This window comes from Lithobates pipiens, unplaced genomic scaffold, assembly GCF_037356315.1.
Source record: "Lithobates pipiens isolate NorthernLeopardFrog02 unplaced genomic scaffold, aLitPip1_a1.2 Scaffold_10, whole genome shotgun sequence".
Classification (NCBI taxonomy): domain Eukaryota; kingdom Metazoa; phylum Chordata; class Amphibia; order Anura; family Ranidae; genus Lithobates; species Lithobates pipiens.
The window spans coordinates 122,844-150,637 of NW_027507686.1; the positions used below are offsets into that span (position 1 = coordinate 122,844).

At 51.8% G+C, this 27,794-nt stretch overlaps 1 protein-coding gene across 3 annotated transcripts in view; it reads left to right on the plus strand.

The window, feature by feature from the left end:
• The first annotated feature begins 6,568 nt into the window (after positions 1–6,568).
• Positions 6,569–27,794, plus strand: part of PIEZO1 (piezo type mechanosensitive ion channel component 1 (Er blood group)) — a 204,499-nt gene continuing 183,273 nt past the window's right edge. For 2 of the 3 annotated variants that reach the window (XM_077450380.1, XM_077450398.1), the window contains exon 1: positions 6,569–7,834. In XM_077450380.1, coding sequence (XP_077306506.1) covers positions 7,771–7,834 — 64 coding nt within the window. In that variant the 5' untranslated portion in view covers positions 6,569–7,770. The remainder of the gene's footprint in view (positions 7,835–27,794) is intronic. The other variant, XM_077450390.1, reaches the window with a different exon arrangement.

Consider the following 27,794-nt stretch of genomic DNA (forward strand, 5'->3'; position numbering starts at 1 on the left):
GAGCTGAGTGCTGACCGATTCTGCAGCTGTCTTTTATCAGTGTAGGGACTGAGGGACAGTCTGCAAATCACTAGCTTCTAGGTCCACAAAGGTCCTTTTAAGGACTGGTATAGGAGTACAGTATATAGGGTTGTACACGTATAATATACTTTCTTTCAAATATAGAAAGCATATTATACTTGACTGCTGTGCTGCTGAGCTCATTGCTGCCCGATTCTGCAGCTGTCTTTTATCAGTGTAGGGACTGAGGGACAGTCTGCAAATCACTTGCTACTAGGTCCACAAAGGTCCTTTTCTAGGTGTACAGTATATAGGGTTGTACAGGTATAATATACTTTCTTTCAAATATAGAAAGCATATTATATATCACGGTGCTGGTGTCAGTGCTCTCTATCTCTGTGCTGGTGTAAGTGCTCTCTATCTCTGTGCTGGTGTCAGTGATCTCTATCACGGTGCTGGTGTCAGTGCTCTCTATCTCTGTGCTGGTGTCAGTGCTCTCTATCTCGGTGCTGGTGTCAGTGCTCTCTATCACGGTGCTGGTGTCAGTGCTCTCTATCTCGGTACTGGTGTCAGTGCTCAGTCTCTATCGCGGTGCTGGTTTCAGACAGTGAGGGAGATAGCAGCGGAGAAGCCAATCAGCAGGCAGTGCCAGCACCATGGCTGAGATCAGAACTGGACTGGCACCTGCGGACCACCGCAGTGGAGCCCTGCATAGGTGGGGGTAAGGGCCGGGCAGAGGGAGGGGCTCAAGCACAGGTTGGCACACTGGGACACTGGCACAGTACTGCGCTAGCCTGACCGTGGCACTGATGATCTCTTGCATCCCCTTTATAGCCTGCCCTGACCTTGCCTCTCCTCCATGGCCTTCATGCGCTCCTGAATTGTCAACATTTCACAGATAAAAAAAAGAATGCTTGTCGTTGTTGATCCCAGATTCACTTCATACTTTTGTTATGTCAGTGGCCATGTGGTGGGACTATGTGTGCACAGCTAGTAAGTATTTTGTGGCTGAAAATATGACCTGGAGGTTTTTAAGGTTCACCTGCCATTAAAGTCAACGGGGTCCACCGCAAACTTTGCGGTTCGCAAACTTTTGGCCGTGTTCACAGTTCACGTTCGCGAAACACCCCGTCGGAAGTTCGTCCATCTCTAGGAATCAGTCTTTTCTCCCCAGCAAAGATCTGTGCAACAGGGAGACAGTACCACAGACATGTCATCCCAGCAGCCAGATGAGGGAATGGAAAAGGAAGCAGCCGGCTCACCTCCCCAATGGCAGCTACACAGTTTAGGAGTGGAAGAATCCAGCCTTCTGCCCCAACGGTTAGCCGGAGAGGTGGTTGTGGAGTCCCCAGCAGAAGTGCTGGCAACATGACAGAGTTCTACCAACCTCTGCCCAGCACCGGCATCAACTGTGGAGTTCCAGGGAGCCGGGGCAGTCGGTCCCCCTCTCTAGCGACAAGCTGATGTAGTAAAGCTGACTCCCAGCTGAATCATTGGCAACAGGGAAGAGCGCTGCTGTGTCTCTACAGCTTCAGAAAGCCAGGGTGATCGAGCCCTCTGACCAGCAGCAGACTGAGCACCGGAATGTTAAAAACCACCCAGCTGAAGCCCTGGCAGCCGGACAGAGAGTCAATGATATCTGCATTCCTTGCAGCCAAGAATGAAGATCATGCGGACTGACCATGTGAGTTCACTCTGCCCAACTAATGCATGTCCAGACCAGGTGGAGGTCTAGGACCTTGTTAGTCAACCTATGATGGGGGAGAAATGTAACAGACTCACCCGAGACAGGGGCATTTGGAGGGGACTGAATGCTAGCCTTTTGCTTACCGACTATGGGCCTTGGCATTTGAGGGAGCTACAAGCATTTTGGAAGATATTTTGTTATGTAATGCAAAAGTACACTATTAAGGAGGCCATGATGGTCTCTGCCAGCTTGGGATTCTGTGGACAGATGTATGTGAAAGAAATGTTGATTAATGAGACCTGGAAAGCCCGGGTCTTTCACCCAATAGTTTATTGTGCTCATTAACACACCTTTGTCTCCTAGGTGCACTATTGGGGGATGTGTTTATACTTATGTTTATTGTAAGTTGTAAGTGAGGAGACAGCAAGTCTACCCTGAAAGGTCATATCTCTGAGTCATCAAGTCTGGGTAAATGATTAGATAATTAGCTTGTGTTAATTATGTTTCTGGTTACAGGTGTATTGTTAAGCCACGTACACACGGGCGGATTGTATGGCCTACTTAGTCCGCCATACAATCCGACGGACAGTCCGTCCTACTTTCGAATGAACGGACTTGACCACACACGGATGCACAAACAGTCCGTCGAAAGCTTGCGCGATGACGTGTACAGCACGTACGACGGGAATAGAAATAGGACGTCGAATACACAGCAATGCAACCTTCCGCCGTGTAAATCCTTTCTGGGCATGCGCCATTCTTAGTCCGTAGAACTAGCCTACTGACGAGCGGATTGTCCGCTGAAACCAAAGTATGACGGACAGTATTACGGAAATTCTGAAATACTTAGTACGCCAGACTGCACGCTGAAAAAGTCCGCTGAAGCCCACACACGAGCGGACTGTCCGCTGAAATGTGTTTCGATAGACTAAGTTGGCCATACAGTCCGCCCGTGTGTACGCGGCCTTAGAGTAATATGAGCAGGAGGTGTTACCTCCTCTTCAACTGTACATAAGATTGCATTCTTGTTCTAATAAACAGTCCATGTTCAGCAACCAAACAAGTATTGTCATGTTTGCTGTTGTCTGCGGTTGGAATATTTGATATCTATATTCAGCCTGGGAGGAAGCGGTGTATGACAAAAGCACTCAAGAGGAGTGTGGGACATTTGGTCAGTCTTCCTCTCTGTTTTGCTGCTCTGAGACGAGTGTCTCCTCCTCTGTACTGCGGCTCCTGAAGTGAGTGTCTCCTTCTCTTTATTGCCACTCTGCAGCGAGTGTCTCCTCCTCTGTATTGCTGTTCTGCAGCGAGTGTCTCCTTCTCTGTATTACCGCTTTGCAGTGAGTGTCTCCTCCTTTGTATTGCTGGCTGCGGCGAGTGTTTCCTCCTCTGTTTTGCTGCTCTGTGGCGTTTCTTCTCCTCTGTATTAAAAAAATGGAATAAGGTTCAGTCAGTGCAAAACCAAAACTAAAATTCCAACCTAAGCAGCTGAACACTCAAGGTCAATGTAACAATCCTTGTGACAAGTACATATAAATAAAAAACAGTGCAGCGCTAAATAAAACAACACTACAATAACACTAAAATGATCATATATGGCAAAGAAGAACCATAAAAACAGTCCCAATTCATATAGGTAAAAAAGCCAATTGAAAGATTGTGAAACGGAAAAAAAAAATGCAGAGAAGCAACACCAAAAAAGACAAGATGACGGCAATATCTTCCCTATGGGCTGAGGAAGTCCCACCCATAGGGACGATACGCGTGCGGAAAGACGGGAAGACTCTGATGTCATCCACAGCCACCTTTCTCTGTCTAGATGAGACGTCTGTACGCTCTGTATCCTAGCACTGGGTTATCGGTGCTCTGTTGCTTGTGAGTAAAATGTATTTTACCAATAAATTACGGTATTAGCCAACCAGAGAGCACTATGTATATTTTACTGATCTTGCATGGTCACCACGTTCCCGCCCATTCATTATCTGTGAGTGAGGTATCCCACTGCTGTTTTGGAAGGGCAGGATTTTGGCTCTATAATCCCTTAAAACGGCAATAATCATCTTTAACCACCCTTGTGGGAAAGCTTGATTGACCTATCTGTTGATTCAGAGATCCATACTTTGAGGTGAGCGGCCTGTACTTACGGTGGTGGAAGCACTAATACGGATTCACGTAAAGGATATGTCTTTGAGCACCCTGGTCAGTACTGAAGAGGATTAATTTTGTCTTTTTGGTGTTGCTTCTCTGCGTTTTTTTCCTGTTCCCATTCCTTAAATTGGTTTCTCCTCTGTATTGCCACTCTGAGGTGAGTATCTTCTCCTCTGTACTGCCGTTCTGCGACGAGTGTCTCCTTCTCTGTATTACCGCTCTGTGGTGAGTGTCTCCTACTCTGTATTTCCGCTCTGTGGTGAGTATCTCCTCCTCTGTATTTCCGCTCTGTGGTGAGTATCTCCTCCTCTGTATTCCCGCTCTGTGGTGAGTATCTTCTCCTCTATATTGCTGCTATATGGTGAATGTCTCCTCCTCTGTATTGCCGCTCTGTGGTGAGTGTCTCCTCTGTATTGCTAGCTGCCGTAAATGTCTCCTCCTCTGTATTGTCGCTCTGCGATAGTGTCTCCTTCTCTGTATTGCCACTCTGCGGCGAATGTCTCCTTCTCTGTATTGCCACTCTGTGGTGAGTATCTCCTCCTCTGTATTCCCGCTCTGTGGTGAGTATCTTCTCCTCTGTATTCCTGCTCGGTGGTGAGTATCTTCTCCTCTGTATTGCTGCTCTACGGTGAACGTTTCCTCCTCTGTATTGCCGCTCTGCGGTGAGTGTCTCCTTCTCTGTATTGCCGCTCTGCGGCGAGTGTCTCCTTCTCTGTATTGCTGCTCTGCGGCGAGTGTCTCCTTCTCTGTATTGCCGCTCTGCGGCGAGTGTCTCCTTCTCTGTATTGCCGCTCTGTGGCGAGTGTCTCCTTCTCTGTATTGCCGCTCTGTGGCGAGTGTCTCCTTCTCTGTATTGCCGCTCTGCGGCGAGTGTCTCCTTCTCTGTATTGCCGCTCTGCGGCGAGTGTCTCCTTCTCTGTATTGCCGCTCTGCGGCGAGTGTCTCCTTCTCTGTATCGCCACTCTGTAGAGAGTGTCTCCTCTGTATCGCCGCTCTGTAGAGAGTGTCTCCTTCTCTGTATCGCCACTCTGTAGAGAGTGTCTCCTCTATATCGCCACTCTGCAGAGAGTGTCTCCTCTGTATCGCCACTCTGTAGAGAGTGTCTCCTCTGTATTGCCACTCTGGCGTGTGTCTTCTCCTCTGTATTGCCATCCTCTGTATTGCCGCTCTGTAGTCAGTGTCTCCTTCTCTGTATTGCTGCTCAGTGTTGAGTGCCTACTTCTATGTATTACTGCTCTTCGGCAAGTGTCTCCTCTCCTGCATTGCCTCTCTGCGACGAGTGTCTCCTCATTTGTATTGCTGCTCTGCGGTGAGTGTCTCCTCCTCTGTATTGCTGGCTGCAGCGAGTGTCCCCTACTGTGAACTGCCGCTCCTGAGGTGAGGGTCTCCTCTACTGTATTGCCATTCTCTGTCATGGCGCTCTGTGGGGACTGTGACCTCCTCTGTATTGCTGCTCTGTGGCGAGTGTCTCCTCCTCTGTATTGCTGCTCTAAGGCGAGTGTCCTCTCTGTATTGCTGCTCTGTGGCAAATGTCTCCTCCTCTGTATTGCCGCTCTGTGGCGAGTGTCTCCTCCTCTGTATTGCTGCTCTAAGGCGAGTGTCCTCTCTGTATTGCCGCTCTGTGGTGAGTGTCTTCTTCTCTGTATTGCTGCTTTGTGGTGAGTGTCTTCTCCTCTTTATTGCCGCTCTGTGGTGAGTGTCTTCTCCTCTTTATTGCCGCTCTGTGGTGAGTGTCTCCTCTGTATTGCTGCTCTGTGGTGAGTGTCTCCTCTGTATTGCTGCTCTGTGGTGAGTGTCTCCTCTGTATTGCTGCTCTGTGGTGAGTGTCTCCTCTGTATTGCTGCTCTGTGGTGAGTGTCTCCTCTGTATTGGCACTCTGTGGTAAGCCGGCTGTAACATAATCTCTGCGATTTTTGCATATTTGTGCGTCTGTTTGTAAAGTCTCGACCAATAATGGCAATCGGTATATTTTCTCATGATGTAAATATGGCGTTACTTTACCGATATTTACCCCCCTGAGATGAACGAGCCGCATTCACATCACTACAAAAACACGAGAATGTCTAATAATGGGGTGGTTTTGGTGCCTGTGTGCGAGAGACGGTGGTCCCATACGTATTCTGAGAAACGTGTCAGAAATCAGGAATGGGCTGAAAATGTTCGCTGTGCTTGTGACACGCATTGCTAAAAGCACCCCCCATGTGGATAGAAGTCGACTGTGTGCCAAAAACCCGCATGTGCATGAAGGCGTGTTCCCGCTGCGCCCGGTGTGAATGGGGTTCTGCGACAGAGATGATGATATGAGGCCACCACAATCTTCCTTGGCAGGGAACAAATCTTCCCCTCTCAGCAATCTCTTATCATTCCTCCACACATCACACAGTATAGAGATAGATAGGGGGAACGTAGTGCAGTACAGCGGAGCGGACACCAGGGGGCGCTGCGGGGAGTCTATCATCCACATCACACAGTATAGAGATAGATAGGGGGAACGTAGTGCAGTACAGCGGAGCGGACACCAGGGGGCGCTGCGGGGAGTCTATCATCCACATCACACAGTATAGAGATAGATAGGGGGAATGTAGTGCAGTACAGCGGACACCAGGGGGCGTCTATCATCCACATCACACTGTATAGAGATAGATAGGGGGAACGTAGTGCCGTACCGCGGAGCGGACACCAGGGGGCGCTGCGGGCGGTATCGCGGTTATTCGGCTTGTTGAGTAAACTCGGAAAAAAGAGCGAAATAGAAAAAAAAACAAACAGCGAGGCGGGAGGACCGGAGGGGGGAGGGGAGGACCGGAGGATGAGGTGACCGGACACAAGGCTGAGGGGTGAAGATTCCTGTACAGGTGTCTCCTGTCCTCTCCTCAGGGGCAGACAGGGGGTAATCTATTGGGGCAGATAGTGGGGGTTCCTCTTCTCTAGGGGCAGATAGTGGGGGTTCCCTTCTCTAGGGGCAGATAGTGGGGGTTCCCTTCTCTAGGGGCAGATAGTGGGGTTCCCCTCTCTAGGGGCAGATAGTGGGGTTCCCTTCTCTAGGGGCAGATAGTGGGGTTCCCTTCTCTAGGGGGAGATAGTGGGGTTCCCCTTCTCTAGGGGGAGATAGTGGGGTTCCCTTCTCTAGGGGCAGATAGTGGGGTTCCCTTCTCTAGGGGCAGATAGTGGGGGTTCCCTTCTCTAGGGGCAGATAGTGGGGGTTCCCTTCTCTAGGGGCAGATAGTGGGGTTTTCCTTCTCTAGAGGCAGATAGTGGGGTTCCCTTCTCTAGGGGCAGATAGTGGGGTTCCCTTCTCTAGGGGGAGATAGTGGGGTTTTCCTTCTCTAGGGGCAGATAGTGGGGTTTTCCTTCTCTAGGGGCAGATAGTGGGGTTCCCTTCTCTAGGGGGAGATAGTGGGGTTCCCCTTCTCTAGGGGCAGATAGTGGGGGTTCCCCTTCTCTAGGGGCAGATAGTGGGGGTTCCCCTTCTCTAGGGGCAGATAGTGGGGGTTCCCCTTCTCTAGGGGCAGATAGTGGGGGTTCCCCTTCTCTAGGGGCAGATAGTGGGGGTTCCCCTTCTCTAGGGGCAGATAGTAGGACCCCCCTGAGGTGACCCTTCTGCCCATGCAGAGGGTATCAGAGTTTGGGGTCTCCCTCTTTCCCTGAGTCGTTGCCCCCCCTCGGGGTCTGTCTTTGGGTGGGGGAGGAGGCGGGTGGTATATAAACTCAGTGAAAGTTCCTGGAGGGGGGAGGGTCCAATTCAAGGAGCGGATCAGTAAAAACTTTTACCGGAGGAGGGGGAGGGGCTGGTGTGGAGGTTACCCCCCCTCCCCCGCTGTCATTCAATGGGATCTCCTCTCACAGACACTTCTATAGACATCGGGGAGAGGAATGGAGGGATCCGGAGGGATCTGATCCCATCCCCCACCTGACCACCATCGCTCATCCACCCGGTGATGGACCTCCATGTCCTGTGTGGGGCGCTCTTCTGGCTGCTGCTGCCCCTCTCCCTCCTAGCAGGTAAGACCCTCAATCACCTTCCTGGGCCAGTGTGAGAAGCTGCTGATTGAAGCTGTCATGTCTGACTTGTTGTTCCAGGTGGGAGATCCTCGGTGAGCCGCCGTGCTCAGGGGGGGATTAGGACCCCCTGGGGGGACTCAGTACTAATGGGGGGGTCAGGACCCCCAGGGGGACATGAATGGGGGGGTCGGGACCCCCAGGGGGACATGAATGGGGGGGGTCGGGACCCCCAGGGGGACATGAATGGGGGGGGTCAGGACCCCCAGGGGGACATGAATGGGGGGGGTCAGGACCCCCAGGGGGACATGAATGGGGGGGTCAGGACCCCCAGGTGGGATCGCAGCTTCTTCTTCCTATCCTGATACTTTCCCTTTAAGTTAACCACATGGGGGAGGGGAGGTGTACACGTTCCGTACATTATTCACACAAATATCTGAATGGATTGCAATGATTGTAACCACAGACGATCGATTATTCTCTGCACTGGCGGCTGTTCTATGAAATCCCCCCCCCCCGTTATCTCTGCATGCGTTTACATGTTATACGTTCACACAGACATCCAATTGTCGGATGCGATCGGCTCCGGACGCGGCACCTTTATATTTGTGGACACAGCTGTGTGTCCGGCCCCATCCATCGATCGATGTGTTTATATTTGTAGAGAACTCACACTGTCTGCGTTTGTTTTATTCACCTATGTAAACGAGTGCCAGAGATCAGCTGAACGAAGGACTGGGAGACAATCGATGATCAGTGTGATCGTTGTCTGCAGATAGGGGTGGCGGTCTGGTGTGTTCAGGTCAGTTCTGGGCAGCGGGATTTCTGTCAATTCACTTAAAGATCGTCCTCATCACTTCTCCGACATTTCACACCCATTGACTGCAGGACTACAAGGCTCAGCGTGGCCTCCTCCCCCCGGACTACAAGGCTCAGCGTGGCCTCCTCCCCCCGGACTACAAGGCTCAGCGTGGCCTCCTCCCCCCGGACTACAAGGCTCAGCGTGGCCTCCTCCCCCCGGACTACAAGGCTCAGCGTGGCCTCCTCCCCCCGGACTACAAGGCTCAGCATGGCCTCCTCCCCCCGGACTACAAGGCTCAGCGTGGCCTCCTCCCCCCGGACTACAAGGCTCAGCGTGGCCTCCTCCCCCGGACTACAAGGCTCAGCGTGGCCTCCTCCCCCGGACTACAAGGCTCAGCGTGGCCTCCTCTCCTCCCCCCGGACTACAAGGCTCAGCGTGGCCTCCTCTCCTCCCCCCGGACTACAAGGCTCAGCGTGGCCTCCTCCCCCCGGACTACAAGGCTCAGCGTGGCCTCCTCCCCCCGGACTACAAGGCTCAGCGTGGCCTCCTCCCCCCGGACTACAAGGCTCAGCGTGGCCTCCTCTCCTCCCCTGGACTACAAGGCTAAGTATGTCCTCCTCTCTAGGGAGTTCTGGGACTTGTAGTGAGGATGATTTACCCCCTAAGAACCCGCCACCACCTTGCTGCACCATCATGAATGAATGAGTGACTTGTATAGTGCTACCTATGCAGAACATGCAAACTCCAGGCAGATGGTGTCATGGGCAGGATTTGAACCAGCGACCCTATTAGTGCTAAGTGAGAGTGCTAACCACTACACCACTGTGCTGCCCTCATACATGTGGTGCAGTCGCCTTCAGGTGATACTGCCCTCCAACTGCGACGTCTACAATCCCCCACCCCCCCCCCCATGCATGTGAACATAAATACCACCATCTACCCCCCGTATACCCGCCATCTGTATACCTACATACAGCCAATCCTACAGCCATATAAACCTGTATATACCCCCCCCATATACACCTGTATATACACCTGTATATACTCCCCCCATATACACCTGTATATACTCCCCCCCCCCCCCATATACACCTGTATATACTCCCCCCCATATACTCCTGTATATACTCCCCCCCCATATACACCTGTATATACTCCCCCCCATATACACCTGTATATACTCCCCCCCCCATATACACCTGTATATACTCCCCCCCCCATATACACCTGTATATACTCCCCCCCCCATATACACCTGTATATACTCCCCCCCATATACACCTGTATATACTCCCCCCCCCATATACACCTGTATATACTCCCCCCCCATATACACCTGTATATACTCCCCCCCATATACACCTGTATATACTCCCCCCATATACACCTGTATATACTCCCCCCCCATATACACCTGTATATGCTCCCCCCCCCATATACACCTGTATATGCTCCCCCCCCATATACACCTGTATATGCTCCCCCCCCCCATATACACCTGTATATGCTCCCCCCCCCCATATACACCTGTATATGCTCCCCCCCCCCCATATACACCTGTATATGCTCCCCCCATATACACCTGTATATACTCCCCCCCCCATATACACCTGTATATGCTCCCCCCCCATATACACCTGTATATGCTTCCCCCCCCCATATACACCTGTATATGCTCCCCCCCCATATACACCTGTATATGCTCCCCCCCCTATACACCTGTATATGCTCCCCCCCCTATACACCTGTATATGCTCCCCCCCCATATACACCTGTATATGCTCCCCCACCCCATATACACCTGTATATGCTTCCCCCCCCCCATATACACCTGTATATGCTTCCCCCCCCCCATATACACCTGTATATGCTTCCCCCCCCCCATATACACCTGTATATGCTCCCCCCCCATATACACCTGTATATGCTCCCCCCCCCCATATACACCTGTATATGCTCCCCCCCCCCATATACACCTGTATATGCTCCCCCCCCATATACACCTGTATATGCTTCCCCCCCCCTATACACCTGTATATACTCTCTCACCCCACATACACCTGTGTAGAAGACCTCTTTCTGACCAGGCTGGGGGGGGGGGTCCAGTAATTGATAGAATGAAGGGGGAGGGGGACTTCTACATAAATATAACAATCAGGTTCATTAGAACTGAAGAGGTGTCTTCTGGGTAGCGGCACCTCGTTCCACCAATCGATGTCTGCGGCTGGCGCAGTGATTGGATCCATGAAATGCGATCTGTCATCTGCCATTGTGGAGGTGCTAAGCCCCCAATCCGGCATATAAACCTGCGGGTGACGTTGGCTGCTCCCCCCCCAGCTGTGGAATGTGTATCCCGAGCTGTGCAGGCAAAGGCTTCTAATCCATAAAATAACAATCAATGCCTCCGTGCAACGCGTTTCATTATTCTGGGGATCAGAGATTGACAACTCCACACACACACCCTCCCCCCCCCCCCCTCTCCCTCCCACACACACAGCCTTCCCTCACCCCCCCACATACACCCCCCCTCCACCCCCCCAAACACAACCCCTCCCCCCTCCCTCCCACACAGGCAGCCCCCCCCCCCCCCCCCCGGGGGTGCAAGGTGGTTGGGGACTGGGTTGCGAGGTGTTTGGGTTGGGGGGTGCGAGGTGGTTGGGGACGGGGACAGGGTTGGTTGTGTTGGGGACAGGGGTGCGAGGTGGTCGGGGACGGGGGTGCGAGGTGGTCGGGGACGGGGGTGCGAGGTGGTTGTGTTGGGGACGGGGGTGCGAGGTGGTTGTGTTGGGAACGGGGGTGCGAGGTGGTTGTGTTGGGGACGGGGGGACGAGGTGTTGGGGGACGGGGGGCGAGGTGGTTGTGTCTGGGACAGGGGGACAGGGGGGGTGAGGTGTTGGGGATGCGGGTGCGAGGTGGTTGGGTTGGGGATGGGGGTGCGAGGTGGTTGGGTTGGGGATGCGGGTGCGAGGTGTTGGGGACAGGTACAAGGTGTTGGGGACAGGGGTGCGAGGTGGTTGGGTTGGGGACGGGGGTGCGAGGTGTTTGGGGACGGGGTTGCGAGGTGGTTGGGTTGGGGACGGGGGTGCGAGGTGGTTGGGTTGGGGATGGGGGTGCGAGGTGGTTGGGTTGGGGATGGGGGTGCGAGGTGGTTGGGTTGGGGATGCGGGTGCGAGGTGGTTGGGTTGGGGATGCGGGTGCGAGGTGGTTGGGTTGGGGATGGGGGGCGAGGTGTTTGGGACGGGGGGGCGAGGTGGTTGTGTTGGACGGGGGGGGGGGGGCGAGGTGTTGGGGACGGGGGGGCGAGGTGTTGGGGACGGGGGGGCGAGGTGTTGGGGACGGGGGTGCGAGGTGGTTGGGTTGGGGATGCGGGTGCGAGGTGGTTGGTTTGGGGATGCGGGTGCGAGGTGTTGGGGACAGGGGTGCGAGGTGGTTGGGTTGGGGATGCGGGTGCGAGGGGGTTGGGTTGGGGATGCGGGTGCGAGGTGTTGGGGACGGGGGATGCGAGGTGTTGGGGACGGGGGGTGCGAGGTGTTGGGGACGGGGGGTGCGAGGTGGTTGGGACGGGGGTGCGAGGTGTTGGGGACGGGGGTGCGAGGTGTTGGGGACGGGGGTGTGAGGTGTTGGGGACGGGGGTGCGAGGTGGTTGGGTTGGGGATGGGGGTGCGAGGTGTTGGGGATGGGGGTGCGAGGTGTTGGGGACGGGGGTGCGAGGTGGTTGGGTTGGGGACAGGGGTGCGAGGTGGTTGGGTTGGGGACAGGGGTGCGAGGTGGTTGGGTTGGGGACGGGGGTGCGAGGTGTTGGGGACGGGGGTGCGAGGTGTTGGGGACGGGGGTGCGAGGTGTTGGGGACAGGGGGTGCGAGGTGTTGGGGACGGGGTTGCGAGGTGTTGGGGACGGGGTTGCGAGGTGTTGGGGACGGGGGTGCGAGGTGTTGGGGACGGGGGTGCGAGGTGTTGGGGACAGGGGGTGGTTGGGTTGGGGACGGGGGTGCGAGGTGTTGGGGACGGGGGTGCGAGGTGGTTGGGTTGGGGACGGGGGTGCGAGGTGTTGGGGACGGGGGTGCGAGGTGTTGGGGACGGGGGTGCGAGGTGTTGGGGACGGGGGTGCGAGGTGGTTGGGTTGGGGACGGGGGTGCGAGGTGTTGGGGACGGGGGTGCGAGGTGGTTGGGTTGGGGACGGGGGTGCGAGGTGTTGGGGACGGGGGTGCGAGGTGGTTGGGTTGGGGACGGGGGTGCGAGGTGTTGGGGACGGGGGTGCGAGGTGGTTGGGTTGGGGACGGGGGTGCGAGGTGTTGGGGACGGGGGTGCGAGGTGGTTGGGTTGGGGACGGGGGTGCGAGGTGTTGGGGACGGGGGTGCGAGGTGGTTGGGTTGGGGACGGGGGTGCGAGGTGTTGGGGACGGGGGTGCGAGGTGTTGGGGACGGGGGTGCGAGGTGTTGGGGACGGGGGTGCGAGGTGTTGGGGACGGGGGTGCGAGGTGTTGGGGACGGGGGTGCGAGGTGTTGGGGACGGGGGTGCGAGGTGGTTGGGGATGGGGGTGCGAGGTGGTTGGGGATGGGGGTGCGAGGTGTTGGGGACGGGGGTGCGAGGTGTTGGGGACGGGGGTGCGAGGTGGTTGGGTTGGGGACAGGGGGTGCGAGGTGTTGGGGACGGGGGTGCGAGGTGGTTGGGTTGGGGACGGGGGTGCGAGGTGTTGGGGATGGGGGTGCGAGGTGTTGGGGACGGGGGTGCGAGGTGTTGGGGACGGGGGTGTGAGGTGGTTGGGTTGGGGACGGGGGTGCGAGGTGTTGGGGACAGGGGTGCGAGGTGGTTGGGTTGGGGACGGGGGTGCGAGGTGTTGGGGACAGGGGTGCGAGGTGGTTGGGTTGGGGACGGGGGTGCGAGGTGTTGGGGACAGAGGTGGAGATCCGTAAAGCTTCATTCTTTACACTCCCGGAGAAATCTTCCCTGCGGCAGGAGCCGAGTGATTCCGGCATGAATCATAGAAAATGATGGGGAAACATATTGTTTGGGTTACCTCTAAGGTGACAATTCGGCTTACCCAGAGTGCTCTGGGACTCTTGCCAGCCTATTTGGTAAAATATTAAAATGATGTAAAGAGAGAATTTTATAGCTGGCAGAGTTCTGTCTTTTAAAAAGCCATTTATTACATTGTGGTTATCATCCTGAACAGAGGAGTTGTTCTACTCGGCTGTCATTGATGCGTTTCGGGCTGCTCAAGGGGCTGCTTATAACCGGACTCTACTGTGCGGGGGAACATTTGTCTTGAATATAGAGCGTTGTCAGTCCAGGGTTATACCTAGAATACAGTAATTGGATTTTTAATGGCGGAATGTATGATGCGGCTCCTCATAGAAATGGAGGTGACAACTCTCCGGAGGAGCGGCCCAGGTGAGTGACCCTGACGCCGTATTTCATCCTCTATTCAGTCCTAAAGTAGAACTCTTCTTGATCTCCAGCCTCCTCCTATCACTCGGAAGAAGACCCCACACATTGATTTCCCGGAATTCTCTGACACGGAGTCACTATGCCCTGTGCATTGCAGAGCCGTCTCCTGAGGGGAGGAGTTTTAGGAGGCGGAGGCTTTTCAGGAATTTCTACTAGCAGGCACCAAGGGACTTTGGGATATGTAGTCTTGAGAAATGGAGAAGCTGCAAAGCATGCTGGGAATCCTGGAAGTAGTGGACAAAAACATCCAGAAGAACTCACAACATGAAATAAGTATTAGCTGGACATAAAACTTTAACTTGATCCGAAGCTCACCCCTAAGCGTCGTGTTCTTGTGCCCAGAGGAAGGACAGTGAATGATTTCCATATTGTCACACGTGTATTGTGTACTGTGAACCGATTCATTCTCAGTGATCCCAACAAAGGTAGAAAATCCAGAAAGTCCAGTTTATATATTTTTCCTAGTTGTCGATTGTGGATATGAGACATACAGAGCAAACAGATGATAATTAATGGACATTGAAATGTGATGGCGTGTTCCCTGGGGCCGGTCTATTCTTGGGGTGCAGAGACTCACCTTAGGACTCCCTCAGCCTAACCTACAATTCAGCCAATGATTGGAGCTCTCTGTGAGTTGGGCTCAGGTAAAGCAATCTGTGTTTTTGGGAGCCGGTGCCCAACGCTGGACTTTCCGTCTCCTGACTTTCAGCATTGAAATTGTGAAAAGGCAACGTTCCCTAAAGGGTGAAAAAGCTGCAAACTATTATGAACTCTTCCACCCCCCCCCCCCCCCCCCAAACACGTACCCCTCCCTGTAACCGTAACACTTCACCACGTCCTTAGTGCCCTAATAAGCCCTAAGATAGAAGATCAGTTTGGACCGAGTAATGGAGGGTTATAACGCGTCAGATTTATTTTCCCTATTGGGGAGATTTCCCTTCACTTCCTGTCCCATAACCAAACGAGAAGTGAGGAGAGATCCCTTGTTGGATGTTCTCATTGGAATATTTTTCCTCTGGTCCTGTTCTGGTGACAACCCAAAATTTGGGGATTTTCTTTCTTTTGGGTGAAAATGGTAAACAGGAGAGATGGAGCGGATCCTCTGCTGCGATGCTTGGGATGGGATCCTCTGCTGCGATGCTTGGGATGGGATCCTCTGCTGCGATGCTTGGGATGGGATCCTCTGCTGCGATGCTTGGGATGGGATCCTCTGCTGCGATGCTTGGGATGGGATCCTCTGCTGCGATGCTTGGGACGGGATCCTCTGCTGCGATGCTTGGGACGGGATCCTCTGCTGCGATGCTTGGGACGGGATCCTCTGCTGCGATGCTTGGGACGGGATCCTCTGCTGCGATGCTTGGGACGGGATCCTCTGCTGCGATGCTTGGGACGGGATCCTCTGCTGCGATGCTTGGGATGGGATCCTCTGCTGCGATGCTTGGGATGGGATCCTCTGCTGCGATGCTTGGGACGGGATCCTCCGCCGCGATGCTTGGGACGGGATCCTCCGCCGCGATGCTTGGGACGGGATCCTCCGCCGCGATGCTTGGGACGGGATCCTCCGCCGCGATGCTTGGGACGGGATCCTCCGCCGCGATGCTTGGGACGGGATCCTCCGCCGCGATGCTTGGGACGGGATCCTCCGCCGCGATGCTTGGGACGGGATCCTCCGCCGCGATGCTTGGGACGGGATCCTCCGCCGCGATGCTTGGGACGGGTGCCTCTGCCATCTGGGCCCATCTTTCCGGGACCCCCTCCCCAGGCATACACCGCTGTGGATACATTTGTTCAACAAAACTTACTTTATTGGAGTCTCTCTGTCCTTAGGACAGCTTGGCACGAATGGTCTGGTGGCATATGTAGAGCTCCTCAGATGGGATTCTGGTTAGGCGGGCTTTGGTTGTGCTCTCCTAGTGATTCCATGGACTTCGGATTCATTTTTTATGTGGTCTCATTATCAGTTCTCGTCTCCCATGGGTTTACTTCTAATTTCTGTTGCTATGTTCCCGATAAATAACAAGGGGTGTTTTCTCAGTTGTCTTCTCCATAGGGACCTTACAACCTGAGATTGGGCTGGACAGGGAGAGAATACAAGTACATAACTCCCTCCTATTATAAGGTGGTACTATTAGAACAATGGAAGTGTGGAGTGGTGGGATTCTTACAAATTCCTGCTCTTTTCCCGGAAGTCTACTTTATGGAGATGAGATTTACCAGGAAACTTGTTATATTAAATTTCAGTGTCTGATGGTTCAGCCGTCTGTAATGAAGGATTAGCATAGCCGGTTCTTTTGGGATTTCTGAATGTTTCGGCCTCCGATGACAATGTGGTGGATGAACAGGAAAAACTCAGTAAACTCTGAGAGAGGATTTCATTGGTGCAGAGCCTCCTGAAGGCTGTTTATTGCAGCGCTGCAGATGGGGCGTTCCGTCTGCTGGAGGTGAGAGCCGGTGGGATTAATGGTGGAATATTTCCCATCCACCTGTAAGCCGTGATGCTGTATGACGCACCTGCCTGGGAACATTGCAGACTCAAAATATAGAATGTTAAAGTCTCATAAAAACTTGCATTTCTGTTGACATTTCTTTATCCAAAAAAGTGGGCAAATGTGGGCAGTCCCGTGTTCAAAGGGCGATGCGAGCCGCTTTCTGTTATACTCCTCCCCTCTCTTCTCGAGCGCTCAGTACTAGTCATTCTTCAGGCAGAATGGACTAAATGCTGATTATTGTTATTGCTCTTCCTGGAACCAGAATGTAACAAATGGACAAATCATTGCTAGGAGCAGCAAGGACCAGAGCTCCGGGATCTAGGTGTCAGGGCTGGGCTCGGCCCTTCCTTCTCTGAGCTGGCTGCTCAGCTGTCGGCTAATTGCCAGATCCTATCTCTTCACAGTGCCTCACCTGTTGATGATAACCTGCTCATCGGATCTGCCTACTTAGGCCTTCCAGTCCAGAAGTTCTGCCTTTGCCACATCACAGAAACCATCTCCTGTGTTCCTGTTCAAGACATGCTTGGCTGACATCCCATCTGGCTCCAGATCCTGCTTGCTATTCCACTACATTGATCCCTGACTTCTGGCTTGGCTGACTATCTGTTCCAGTTACTGAACTTTGGCTATGTTTGTTCTATTCATTTTTATTATTAAGCAAGTGTGATTTATTGTACTTCTGTCTTGGCATGATTACATGGTTTGAAGCAGCGGAGCTCTGGGATCTAGGAGCGGCAAGCAGTGGAGCTCTGGGACGTAGGAGCAGCAAGCAGCGGAGCTGGGCGATGTAGGAGTGGCAAGCAGTGGAGCTGGGCGATGTAGGAGCGGCAAGCAGCGGAGCTGGGCGATGTAGGAGCGGCAAGCAGCGGAGCTGGGCGATGTAGGAGCGGCAAGCAGCGGAGCTGGGCGATGTAGGAGCGGCAAGCAGCGGAGCTGGGCGATGTAGGAGCGGCAAGCAGCGGAGCTGGGCGATGTAGGAGCGGCAAGCAGCGGAGCTCGGGGACGTAGGAGCGGCAAGCAGCAGAACTCCATCTAGGAGCAGCAAGTTCCAGAGCTCTGGGGTCTTCACTGAACTGTGAAGGTTCATGACTGCACAGCAGAGATTCCCTTTTTTTTTTTTTTTTTTTTTAGCTGATAATTTGGGGGCACATTGTGGGGTATTGTGGTCCTGTTTCTGTCTAGAGTTCAGATACCTCCTATAGTCATAGTCAGGTTGCGTAGTTCTGGCTCCTGGGGTTTAGTTCCTGGGAGAGATTTGTCCAGACCTGTCTTAGCTAAACATTGACAGTAAATATGCAGCTGCAACATAAAAAGTCTCTGTCTTCAAGAAATGAAATGATTGCACAGTCTTGGGATCCATCCACCGAATTGTATTGTACACGCCATACTGGCCCCAACACCTACCTTCCCTCCCTCTCTCACCCATCTGTTTTCCAATTATTATTATTTTTTTTAGAGGATAAATTAGTCCCCCAGCAGCAGCTTAGGCATCAATACTCACCTTTGATCTAGAGATGTCCTTCACAGTACTCTTCCACCACAAGATTTGCTTAGTCTTTTCTGGGTTGAATGAAGCCCAATATCCCTCAATGTGAAGACCAATGACTGCCCACTGCTGGAGAAGATTGGCAGACGAGGAGGAGGACCTCAGATATTACATGGCTGGAAAGAAGACTATGGAAAACAAGAAATATATCAAAGAGAAATCTGCACTCAAGGAGGGACTCCGGGGAGGAGAGGGTCTAGTTGTAGGTGGTGGGAGCCCGGGGTTGGGTTTAAAAAAAAAAAAAAAAAAAAAAAGCCCAAAGATATATCCTATATACGAGCCGTCTTACCTGCCAAAGATTTATAATTCTGTTCATGCAGTGTTGTGATCCTGATGACCCTGCCAGTCATCATAGCCAGGTCCATGTCCTCTTCACTTGGTCACTGTTCCCAAATAATGCTTATGAAGGTAGATGAATCTGCCGCCTTCTCCCAGCATGGTGACTGTAAAGTATTGAACCCTGGGGAGCGGCATGACAGCCAGGCACCTACCTTATTCTGGGGACCAGCGGTGCTCATCTCTGTATTAGTGGAGCCCCGGCCGGATCTGAAATGTGTGTATAAAATAATAAGGATCTTTTGGCGGTTGGGTTGTGGCCTCTACAACGAATGGGTGGCTTTGGTATTGCAGGTATACGGATGGCCCCCCGCGGTTCCCCTCGGGATGAATGTATCACTTGTGAGGGTTGCAAATATTTTTTTACAAGTTTTGGTGGTTTCAGTGATCCCAGAATAGAAGAATCTAGAGAGGCTCCCGGCACATGATTGCAGCGCGGAGGGAAGAGCTGGAATTTCGCAGCTCCACCGGCTTCTGTCATCCGTGCTAAAGGGCAAAACTCTAAAAACAAAGAGTTCAGTATGAGATTCCTCCGTATTTCCAGCAATGTATCGTCCGCGTTTCATCCCGGGGGAAGGGACCAGCTCTGCCCGGATATGATGCCCCCCCCCCCCCCCCCCGAGGAAACCGCTGATTTTCATTGAGGACCATCCAAGACCATCACTATGGAGGATCCTTCTGGGAGGACCCGGGATCAAAATACAAAACCCACGTCTTCTACTTCTACTTTGTGTTTTTATTAGTTCTTCTTTTTATTCCTCTATTTTACATTCTTGCTGAGATCACGATTGGTCAATACTGGTATAAAAGTGGAGCTAAACTGAGCGCCACAAACACGAAATGCTGTTTAATTCATTTTTAACCCCCTTAGTGCCGACTGTGCGCACATTTGCCTCCACGGCTGGCGGTCTTTAGGGATAACAGACGATGCCGCTAAAAGCCGATTGGCTGTTATCCCAAAGAGACGAGATTGGACGTCCCGTTGTCCCCCATCCCCCCCCTTCCCACTGGGAGACTCGAGCAACGATCCAGGACTTCCGCCGGCTAGAGTGAGACTGCAACGAACCCGGAAACGGCTTCGATCGCGTCTCCTATGTCTAAACACACAAGCAACGTCCCTTCCGGTTTACCCGGCTGCCAATGGCGCCGTTTATAAAAAAAAGACAGTATTCAGATTCGCAGGTTTTGACGATCTGAATACTTTGAAGTACAAGTAGCGCACGCATATGTAAATGTTGTTCAAACCACATTTGAGGTATCCCCCCGATCGTCAGAGCGAGAGCAATAATTCTAGCAGTAGACCGCCTCTGTAAAACTAACCTGGTAACTATAAAAAGAATGTAAAGCCTCGCCTATGGAGATTTTTAGGTACCATAGTTTGTCACCAAATGTGCGTTCACAAGTGTGTGCAATTTCAAAACGTGACAGGTTGGTATCTATTTGCTCGGTGTAGCATCATCTTTCACATCACAACAAAAAATTGGGTTGACTTCTTTTTTTTTTTTTTTTTTTTATTCATGAAAGTGTATTTTTTTTTCTCCCCAAAATTTTGTTTGAAAAACCACTGCGCAATTACAGTGTGACATACAATATTGCAACAATCGCCATTTTATTCTCTAGGGTCTCTGCTAAAAAAAAAAAATATATGATGGTTGAGGGTTCTAAGTAATTTTCTAGAAATAAATCGATAATAATAGCAAAAAATACACATTTGAACTTGTAAGCAACAAATGTCAGAAATAGGCATGAAAGGGTTGATATTCCAGGCAAACTCCCTCATCCATCCTTTTATTTGTTGATGAATCACATTGAAGTCCCCTGGCATTTCTGACCATGGCCATCTTGAGTAAGGGCAGATGTAGCATTTACTTGAATTCATCTGCCCTTAGCTCAGGCACGAGGGTGTGATTAGCTGAGAAAGCCCCTCCTCCCATGAAGACTCCTGGGATGTATGACATTGTGGCCTAGGCCAGGAACCAGGAAGTAAAATATAGTATAATGTATATAGTCCATGATGGGGCGAGACCTTCCGATATAAGATGTTTTGTTCCATAGATTGTTTGTTTATAGAGAAGTTCTTCTTGAAATCTGACAAGCACGGTCTAAAATGGAAACTCATTATTATCTGTTTGTACAATCGCTGCAGAACCTTCTTGTAGGGGGGCCGAATCCTAAACCCCAATCAGTTTGTTTACAACGACTTGCTCACTATTACTGAAGAATGGCTCTTACTCTTGTTATTGGATTCTCCATCTATTAGCCCTTGGCATTCAGTTCACTCATGTGATCTAGACAGCCCTGCCTGACAAAGTAACCAGGTCAGTGACCTCACTTTTTTTTTTTACAAACAAAAAGCTTGGCCACCAACTTACCCCAGCGTGCTGGTTGGACATTGAAGAGCAGAAGCCAGTAAATAAAGTCATCCCTGTGCTCTTCTCCTGTAAGCACAGGAACTCCTGGATTTCACATGTCTCTTGGTAGTACGCAACCAACTCCGTCTCGCTGCAACCGTCTCACTTCACCGTCTCAGTCTCGCATCACCATCTCCATCTCACGTCACCATCTCCATCGCACTGCAACCGCGTCCAGCTCACGTCACCGTCTCACGTCTCCACCTAGCGTCACCGTCTCAAATCACCGTCTCCGTCTCACTACAACCGCCTCTAGCTCACGTCTCCGTCTTGCCTCACCGTCTCCGTCACACTGCAACCGCGTCTGTCTCACGTCACGTCTCCGTCTCCATTTTGCTTCACCATCTCCGTCACTCTGCAACCGCGTCCAGCTCACCGTCGCCGTCTCACCTCACCGTTTCGCCTCACCGCAACCGCGTCCAGCTCACGTCTCCGTCTCCCATCACACTTCACCATCTCCATCGCACTGCAACCGCGTACAGTTCACGTCTCCGCCTCAGTCTCCCTTCACCGTGTCTGTCTCACGTCTCTGTCTCCCTTCACCATCTCCATCACTCTGCAACTGCGTCCAGTTCACGTCTCTGTCTTACGTTTCCGTCTCACGTCTCCAACTCCGTCTCACTTAACCATCTCCATTACACTGCAACCGCGTTCAGCTCGCGTCTCCGTCTCCCTCGCGTCTCCGTCTCCCTCGCGTCTCCGTCTCCCTCGCGTCTCCGTCTCCCTCGCGTCTCCGTCTCCCTCGCGTCTCCGTCTCCCTCGCGTCTCCGTCTCCCTCGCGTCTCCGTCTCCTCCTCCCTTTACCGTCTCCTCCTCTTCCTCCTCCCTTTACCGTCTCCTCCTCCTCCTCCTCCCTTTACCGTCTCCTCCTCCTCCTCCTCCCTTTACCGTCTCCTCCTCCTCCCTTTACCGTCTCCTCCTCCTCCTCCTCCTCCCTTTACCGTCTCCTCCTCCTCCTCCTCCTCCGTTTACCGTCTCCTCCTCCCTTTACCGTCTCCTCCTCCTCCTCCTCCGTTTACCGTCTCCTCCTCCTCCTCCCTTTACCGTCTCCTCCTCCTCCTCCCTTTACCGTCTCCTCCTCCTCCTCCATTTACCGTCTCCTCCTCCTCCTCCCTTTACCGTCTCCTCCTCCTCCTCCATTTACCGTCTCCTCCTCCTCCTCCTCCGTTTACCGTCTCCTCCTCCTCCTCCCTTTACCGTCTCCTCCTCCTCCTCCCTTTACCGTCTCCTCCTCCCTTTACCGTCTCCTCCTCCTCCTCCCTTTACCGTCTCCTCCTCCCTTTACCGTCTCCTCCTCCTCCTCCCTTTACCGTCTCGCTGCACCATCTCTCCCTCACTCCATCCGTCTCTGACACAGTTGCAGTCAGACGGTCTTTATGAAATTGTCTCCGTCTCACTCCAAGCCTGTCATTCATGTCTGGGAAGCCAAGGATTGCATTAGTCGGAGATAATGATGTCTTTCTTCCTTTGATGTCCATTTGCATGGAGTGACGGACGTCTTCTGTTATGACTTTGGTGGAAAGGATTCGTTTTATATAATTGTGTGAAGATTTCTTCTGTGCTGTAAATCCTAAACTTCTCCAGCCAAGTCTGTAAATAAGAGTTTGGATAAGAAGTAAAATCGGCAAATCTCACCCTCGTTATAGAAGGGATTGTTTTATAGAATTGCTCGCCCTAATACTCTGCACAGGAGATATTCGGCTTCCCGTGCCGTCCGCTCAGATCCCCCGCCAGTGTTCAGGCAGATCTCTACGGAAGTGCCATGAAGTCCGTAGGCAGGTTTTCTTTTCCAGGTTTTCAGATGTAAACCTGATGGATCTGAGGTAGTCGGATGTAAACAGACTCACATCTGTTTATATTCGCTCGGGGCACTTTGCAACAGAAATGCAGCTCCAGTACTGAATGTATGTATTGGCCAAAGGTGGCAGGGTGTGCTTCCAGATCTATTGTTTTGGGGGGGGGGGGGGGGGGGTTTATGTTGCTGGAGGACCTGTTGAGGAAGGGAGAGTCTATTGATTCTGGCTGGCTGGGAGATCTGTTGTTGCTGGTGGGGGCGGTATTGTTGCTGGGAGGCATTTTGTTGCAGTGGGGTCTGTTGTTGCTGGGGTAGATCTATTGTTACAAGGGGGTTTATTGCTGCTGGGGGATCTATTGCAAGGGGTTGGTCTATTTTTTTATTGGTTTTCTTGTTATCATTAGCAAGTTCCATACAAATTACTTGGTACCTCAAAGTGGTTCTTGGAGGTGGTTTGGGTTGGAACCAAAGGACGGTGTTTGGAGGTGGGTAATTGTATTGTTTGGCTCCACTGATTCATTCAGATTCCCACTGACCGGAAGGCGCACAGCCGGTGTGCATGTCACCAAGTGTATTGCCAGCCAATGTTCTTGGAAATGGTTATACAGTGCCTTGCGAAAGTATTCAGCCCCCTTGAACTTTTCCACCTTTTGCCACATTTCAGGCTTCAAACATAAAGATATAAAATTTTTATTTTTTGTGAAGAATCACCAACAAGTGGGACACAATTGTGAAGTGGAACGAAATCTATTGGATTTTTGAAACTTTTTTAACTAATAAAAAAAATGAAAAGTGGGGCGTGCAAAATGATTGGGCCCCCTTGTGTTAATACTTTGTAGAGCCGCCTTTTGCTGCGATTACAGCTGCAAGTCGCTTGGGGTGTCTCTATCAGTTTTGCACATCGAGAGACTGAAATTCTTGCCCATTCTTCCTTGCAAAACAGCTGGAGCTCAGTGAGGTTGGATGGAGAGCGTTTGTGAACAGCAGTTTTCAGCTCTTTCCACAGATTCTCGATTGGATTCAGGTCTGGACTTTGACTTGGCCATTCTAACACCTGGATAGGTTTATTTGTGAACCATTCCTTTGTAGATTTTGCTGTATGTTTGGGATCATTGTGTTGTTGGAAGATAAATCTCCGTCCCAGTTTCAGGTCTTTTGCAGACTCCAACAGGTTTTCATCCAGAATGGTCCTGTATTTGGCTGCATCCATCTTCCCCTCAATTTTAACCATCTTCCCCGTCCCTGCTGAAGAAAAGCAGGCCCAAACCATGATGCTGCCACCACCATGTGTGACAGTGGGGATGGTGTGTTGAGGGTGATGAGCTGTGTTGCTTTTACGCCAAACATATCGTTTTGCATTGTGGGCAAAAAGTTGGATTTTGGTTTCATGTGACCAGAGCACCTTCTTCCACATGTTTGGTGTGTCTCCCAGGTGGCTTGTGGCAAACTTTAGACGAGACTTTTTATGGATATCTTTGAGAAATGGCTTTCTTCTTGCCACTCTTCCATAAAGGGCAGATTTGTGCAGTGTACGACTGATTGTTGTCCTATGGACAGACTCTCCCACCTCAGCTGTAGTTCTCTGCAGTTCATCCAGAGTGATCATGGGCCTCTTGACTGCATCTCTGATCAGTCTTCTCCTTGTCTGAGCTGAAAGTTTAGAGGGACGGCCAGGTCTTGGTAGATTTGCAGTGGTCTGATACTCCTTCCATTTCAAAATGATCGCTTGCACAGTGCTCCTTGGGATGTTTAAAGCTTGGGAAATCTTTTTGTATCCAAATCCGGCTTTAAACTTCTCCACAACAGTATTACGGACCTGCCTGGTGTGTTCCTTGGTCTTCATGATGCTCTCTGCGCTTTCAACAGAACCCTGAGACTATCACAGAGCAGGTGCATTTATACAGAGACTTGATTACACACAAGTGGATTCTATTTATCACCATCAGTCATTTAGGACAACATTGGATCATTCAGAGATCCTCGCTGAACTTCTGGAGTGAGTTTGCTGCACTGAAAGTAAAGGGGCCGAATAATTTTGCACGCACCACTTTTCAGTTTTTTATTTGCTAAAAAAGTTTAAAATATCCAATAGATTTCGTTCCACTTCACAATTGTGTCCCACTTGTTGGTGATTCTTCACAAAAAATTAAAATTTTATATCTTTATGTTTGAAGCCTGAAATGTGGAAAAAGGTTGAAAAGTTCAAGGGGGCCGAATACTTTCGCAAAGGCACTGGAGGTGTGATGGGTTTCCTGTTCTGCCTGTAGCCCTGGTAATGTTACCACCAGGAAAAGAAGTGAGGCGAAGGATCTCCTGAGTAGAGTGTAGAAGACCATAACCCCCCATTTTATGTTTGTCTCCATCAGAGATTTGCTGCCAAAGCAACAACTTTGTCACCAAGACAGGAATCTCACTAATGGGCTACAGACAGCAGAAAAGTCCTAACCTTTCCCTTCTTTATCCAAAGCAAAACAGATTTTACTAGAAATACACATGAAGACCCTAAAGGGGTCGGAGGGGAGGGGGTAGGACCTCCCCAGTGTGGTGCTTCTTCATCATCCAGTGAGCCGGGAAGCCACATGGCCTTGGGATGGTGCCGCCATCTCACAAGTTTGTCTTCCCCCTGATTTCTCAATACATCCTTATGAGGCTGTAATAACCATGTAATCACCTTCCACCTGGATTTCGCAATTCTTTGTTTCTTTGGAATTCGCAATTCTTTGTTTCTTCGAAGTCCAACGCCATGTTCTGGCTTTATAATTGCCTGGATAGCCAGGCAGGAGCTAGAATGTTGATATGACGGCCTCAGCACTGAAGGCCTAGAGAGGCTTAGACTTAGTCAGCATGTGGTTGGAGAAGGTGGGAATTGTGGTAGCTGGGCCCAAGAAACGCAGAGGACTTGTGAATAGTCACTAGTATAGCAAGGAGGCAATTCCTGACTTCCAATGCCTTGTCCTGTCTTGTGCTTCTCTATGGAGGCGGCCATCTTGGTAGAGGTAACGGGACTTTGCTTCCTCATGTCAGAGCTGCTCCTTCTGATGATTGGGTGGTGGTGCATCAGGAAATGAGGAGAAAGCACATGACCAGAACTAATGAAGCTGAAGGGAGATCCTTGACCTGCAGGTCCTCAGGTACAGCTTGCTCTCCAGCAAGGAGAACAGTGAGCAGTGCTCTAATTAAATCTCCTGAGGCTAACAGTCAAGGGCAACAGAGCCTTAGATGATCTCACACTGCAGATATACAACTATGAGGCTGAAGGCACAGGCAGTGCATTGCTGTTTTTTTTTTTTTATAGAGAATTCGAGAGACAATTTTATATATATAATATTTTAGATTAGATGTATTAGAAATGCGCAGGGCACTGCTTTGGCACAATTAAAGGAGATGTACGAGGAAAGCTGGTTTGGCTGTACTCCTCCTCCTGTGGATCCGAGAAGTGTAGTTCGTTCTGCACTCCTGTGACCCGTTTTCGGCAGAGAGGGGGCTGAAGCTGGCTGATGGCTGACATCACAGAGCTGGTCCAGGTTTGGGCAAGATTGCGACAATGAAGTCGGGATCCACCCACATGCCGGGGTTGGCACACTGGGCTCTGTCTCTCAGCAAGCCGATGAGAAACGGAGCCAGCCGCTCCAGCCCCCTCTACATCTCATCGCTCCAGTGAGCGGGGGGAGGGCACAAAGCAGAGAGCCCCAGTGACTGACTAGCTTCTCTGCTCATGAAGCTCTGAGAACTGAGCGATCGTCAGTGTTAGATCGTTCAGTTCTCGGTCTCAGACTGATTTAAAAAAAATCGATAGTCCATACTACTGTTTTCCCATGTATTTAACCAGTTGCCGACCGCCGCACGCCGATGTACGTCGGTACAATGGCACGGGCAGGCATAAGGACATACATGTACGTCCCTTGCCTCCCGCGGGTCGGGGGCCCGATCGGGCCCCCGCCCGGTGCCTGCGGCGGTCGGTATTCGTTCGGGAGCGATCCCGGACGAGGGGACGGCCATTCATTCATGGCCACCCCCTCGCGATCGCTCCCGACGAATAGAAATCCCCGGTGACATCACTTCCTCTCCTGTAATGTAAACACAGGAGAGGAAGTGATGTATTCTCTCCTCCGTGTCGGTATTTTTCGTTCCGACACGGAGGAGAGCGGATCAGTAAGTTGCACCAACACTCTACACACACAGTAGAACATGCCAGGCACACTCACACCCCCCCTTTACCCCCCGATCACCCCCCCAATTACCCCTGCCCCCCAGTCACAGTGACACCAATGTCATTTTTTTTTTTTTTTGCATTGGTGTCATTTGTGACTGTAATAACTGTTAGGGCAGTTAGAGTTAGCCCCCTTTAGTTCTAATGTACCCCCCTAACCCCCCCAATAAAGATTTAACCCCGTGATCACCCCCCGTCGCCAGTGTCACTAAGGCTGGGTTCACATTGCAGCGGTTTATGAGAACGAATGTGATTCGCACCGCACTGCAGTGCAAATCACATCCGATCTCTGTGCGATTCGAGTTCAGCCATTCACCGCACCCGCCGCACCCGCCGCAAATTCGCACGGGACCCTTTTTTTGGCCCGCAGCAGAATCGGATCGCATGGGTGTTCACACCATGCGATCCGAGTTTGCAGATCGCACTGCGATATGCGAACTGATCTGGGGGTGTCAGTAACATTTCACTGACACTCCCAGCAGTTCGCATAGGGCAGTGTGAACTGCCGCCGGGAGGCATGCGATGCGGGAACCCGCCGCGGATTCGCGGCGTTTCCGCATCGCTCCAGTGTGAACCCAGCCTAATAAGCAATCATTTTTCTGATCGCCGTATTAGTGTCACAGGTGATGCTAGTTAGGCAGGTAGGTATTTAGGTTCGCCGCAGCTTTTTATAGCGCCAGGGACCCCCATATACTACCGCATAAAGCCCCCTAATTGCCCCCTAGTTAACCCTTTCACCAGTGATCACCATATAACTGTTACAGGTGACGCTGGTTGGTTAGTTATTTTTTTATAGTTTCAGGGAACCCGCCATTTATTACCTAGTCTCACTAGTGTACCCCTAAATTTAGGGGTGTCTACTTTCCAAAATGGGGTCATTTGGGGGGGGTTTGTGCCATCTTGGCATTTTATGGCCTTCAAAACTGT